This window comes from Arachis ipaensis, chromosome B01, assembly GCF_000816755.2.
Source record: "Arachis ipaensis cultivar K30076 chromosome B01, Araip1.1, whole genome shotgun sequence".
Classification (NCBI taxonomy): Eukaryota; Viridiplantae; Streptophyta; class Magnoliopsida; order Fabales; family Fabaceae; genus Arachis; species Arachis ipaensis.
This window is the reverse complement of record NC_029785.2, coordinates 11,659,851-11,663,977: the sequence shown is the minus strand read 5'-3', so window position 1 is coordinate 11,663,977 and position 4,127 is coordinate 11,659,851. Positions and strand designations below refer to the sequence as shown.

At 37.0% G+C, this 4,127-nt stretch overlaps 1 protein-coding gene across 2 annotated transcripts in view; it reads right to left on the bottom strand.

The window, feature by feature from the left end:
- The window catches only part of LOC107625103 (WD repeat-containing protein 74), an 8,874-nt gene extending 7,683 nt beyond the window's left edge, over positions 1-1,191 (bottom strand). Inside the window, exon 1 of one of the 2 annotated variants that reach the window (XM_021117453.1) lies at positions 883-1,191. In XM_021117453.1, the coding sequence (XP_020973112.1) occupies positions 883-1,140 (258 nt within the window). In that variant the 5' untranslated portion in view covers positions 1,141-1,191. The remainder of the gene's footprint in view (positions 1-882) is intronic. The other variant, XM_021117452.1, reaches the window with a different exon arrangement.

Here is a 4,127-nt window from a genome sequence, read left to right as displayed (position 1 = left end):
TAGTGTCCTCTCTTCTCTCTTTGAGACGTTTGTTGCAACTATAGTTATCAGAACTGATCCAGCAATTGACCCATTGATCGATCATATATATATATATATATATAAGAACACCAAACGCAAAATATTAACTAATTAACTAACAGTAAAGTGGAACTAAATCAACAAATTAACTAATAAGCTAAGTTTAGCTTTTTTCTTTTTCGATACCTAATAAGAGAGCTCAACTACAAGAGGAGGACTCTTAGCTGAACAATTATGCTAGTCCAAAGAAAGTTCAGAAATTGATAACACATACACCAAGGTTCCAAGAGAACACAAACTAACACAAGTAGTACTAGTTTCTGCAGCAGCATCTAGTCGTCCCTCCCCATTACACATCATACCCCAAATCTCTTCAATATAGTTCCCTTTCTTTTTTATCCAACAACCCCTCTAAGCTTGTATTTTCCATTGATGCCTCAATTTTCGCTTGCCAAATGTGATGCAGTTCACATTCTTTTTAATTACCGCCGCAGAATCAATACTAGTTACTTACCATTAACCTCAAACATATGTTCATACTCACCAACTAATATTCTTTGGCATTGTCATCTTCCTCTTATTAACCCCTTCCCGGCTCCCGCCCCTCCACTCTTTGTAATACCTTCTCTAGTTTTCACCTTTTCGCTATTCAGAATCTTCTCCACCGTTTTCTCTTCAATTCCCCACAATCAGTCCTACTCTGTTACACACAATTCTTCTCCGTTCCTTCCCCATTCACCTCATCTAATCCTAGCCTTCCACTTCAAGTTCGTTATACTAGTTTAGAAAAATGCCTAAATCAACTAATTAGCTAAATTAAGTAGGAAACAAAAAAAAAAAAAAAAGAGAGAAAGAACTCACCAGAGGTGAGCAGAGGCACAGAAGAGAAGCACAAGCAGAAACAGAAGCGGCAGAGGGAGACGCGGAATCAAATTCACGGGAAAGACAGCAGCCAGCTGCGGCGGAAACAGAAGCGGAGGCAGAAGGCGAACCAGCGGCGGCAACTGGCGAACCAGTTCTCTCTTGGTCTATTGCGAGTGGAAGGCTAGGTAGTGTGACCGTGCTTTGTGAGGCAGAGGCTGACGATGGAATTAGTAAATTAGGGTTTTTTTTCAACATTTTTTAATGAAAATTGAAAAATATCAGACCTAGTTAAAATTTTTACATATGGAGAATTTCTCGATGAAATACGAGAATTTTTTTTTTTTTGGTCACTTACGTTTTTTTGTGACTAAATACGAGAATATTTGATCATTGTTGTGAAACAACTAAATAAATAAGAAAGATGTAATAATGTAATATAATTAGATAATTTTAATAATAATATTTACAATGATGACTATCTCAATATAATAAGAATGATTAATATATCTACTAATATTATATGTTGTAGTATATGAATAGAAAAGATAATAGAACTTTGTACGTAGTAAGAGAGAGAAGATTTTGTATTTTGTATTGTGTGTAAAATGCATCTGACGATGCTTGCTATTTATACATGTAAGGTGATTCCACTTTTAACCTTCATTTATTGCTTTTTATCTTGTAAAGAGATTCATTCAGTCTTGAAAATGATATCCACCGTGGTCATCCATCTTTATCACAACACTCCCCTTGGATGACCATTTAGAATTATTGCCTCGTTAAAACCTTACTAAAGAAAAACCCAATGAGAAAAAATCTTAGTAAAGAAAAAAGAGTACAATATCCTTTAGTGATGGGGACTGCCTCATTAAAAACATTGTCAAGAAAAACCCATTGGGAAAAAAACTTGACCAAGGAAAAAAGAGTACAGCCTCCCCCTCTTGCCGACATCATTTAATGTCTCGAAATCGGCGTATCCCAATCTCATGTACCAATCTTTCAAAGGAGGATTTTGGGAGTGACTTGGTGAATAAATCTGCCAGATTGTCACTTGAACGGATCTGTTGGACATCAATAGTCCCTTGATTTTGAAGATCATGAGTGAAGAAGAATTTGGGAGAAATATGCTTTGTTCTATCACGTTTGATGTATCCACCCTTAAGTTGAGCAATGCATGCTGTATTATCTTCAAACAGGACAGTTGGAGCTATCTTATGATCAATCAGTCCACATGATGACAGAATATATTGAATCAGACTCCTCAGCCAAAAACACTCGCGACTAGCTTCATGAATCCCCAGTATTTCAGCATGATTAGAGGAGGTTGCTGCTATCGTCTGTTTCGTGGACCTCCATGATATAGCTGTACCACCATATGTGAACATGTATCCTGTTTGAGATCTCCCTTTATGTGGATCAGACAAGTATCCGGCATCTGCATAGCCAACTAGTTGTGACTTGGATCCATATGGATAAAACAATCCCATATCAACCGTTCTATGAAGATATCGAAAGATTTGCTTGATTCCGCTCCAATGTCTTCTGGTTGGAGAGGAACTATACCTTACTAGTAAGTTCACAGCAAATGATATATCGGGTCATGTATTATTAGCAAGATACATTAGCGCTCCAATGGCACTAAGATATGGTACTTCAGGACCAAGGATATCTTCATTTTTCACATCCAAAGACCTTACGATCATTGGGGTACTTAATGGATGTGACTTATCCATATAAAATCTCTTTAAGATCTTTTCTGTGTATGTTGTTTGATGAATAAAGATCCCACTTTTTATATGCTCGATCTGCAGGCCGAGACAAAACTTAGTCTTTCCAAGATCTTTCATCTCAAACTCTTCTTTTAGAGTTTTTATAATTATTGGAATCTCTTTAGGAGTCCCAATGATATTTAAATCATCAACGTACACAGCAACTATAATGAATCCAGATGCAGTTTTCTTTATGAAAACACATGGACAGATATCATCATTCTTGAATCCGTTTTTAGCCAGATACTCAGCAAGGCGATTATACCACATTCGTCCAGATTGCTTTAGAACGTATAAAGATCTTTGCAGCTTAACTGAGTATAACCCTTGCGAATATTCATTGGATGGTTTAGATATCTTTAGTCCTTCAGGGACTTTCATATAGATATCCCAATCTAATGAGCCGTATAAATAGGCTGTTACCATATCCATTAAATGCATATGCAGTTTATGATATGCAGATAAACTGACCAAATAACGCGATGTTATCGCATCCACTACAGGGGAATACGTTTCTTCATAATCTATACCAGGCCTTTGTGAAAAACCTTGTGCCACAAGTCGGGCTTTATAGCGCACATCTTCATTTTTCTCATTTCGTTTTCTCACAAATACCCATCGGTATCCAACAGATTTTACATCTTCTGGTGTACGGACTACAGGTCCAAAGACTTCACGTTTTGCAAGTGAGTCTAATTCAGCCTTCATGGCTTCTTCCCATTTTGGCCAATCATTTCTTTGTCGACATACTTCGACTGATCTTGGCTCAAGATCCTTACTTTAATGCATGATATTTAATGCCACATTATATGCAAATATTTCATTGACAATTGTCTTATTTCGGTCCCATTTCTTTCCTGTAAAGACATAATTTATCGAGATCTCATCATTTTCACAATTTTCAGGTACCTGAACGTCTTCTGGCGTTAACATTATATCAGAATTTTGGACAACTGCAGGTGTCTCTACTATGTCTTTTTCAACAGGAATAGTATTTACCTCTTTTTGCTTTCAAGGATTCTTATCTTTGGAATCGACAGGCCTGCCACGCTTCTGGCATGAATTTGCTTCAGTGGCTACTTGTTCTACTGGGACATCAATTTGAATTGGGACATTTTCCGCAGGTATATAAGATTTGGTTATCCTCTTTGTATCGGAAAATGCATCAGACAATTCATTTGCTATTCTTTGCAAATGTATAATCTTTTGAACTTCTAGTTCACATTGCCCTGATCGAGGATCTAAATGCATCAACGATGATGCATTCCAATTAAGTTCCTTTTCAGGAAGCTTATTCTCTCCCCTAATGTTGGAAATTTTGATTCATCAAAATGACAATCCGTAAACCGGGCTTTAAATACATCTCCAGTTTGTATCTCAAGATACCTCACTATAGAGGGAGAATCATATCCAACATATATCCCCAATTTTCTTTGGGGTCCCATTTTGGTGCGATTAGGTGGTGCAATGGGA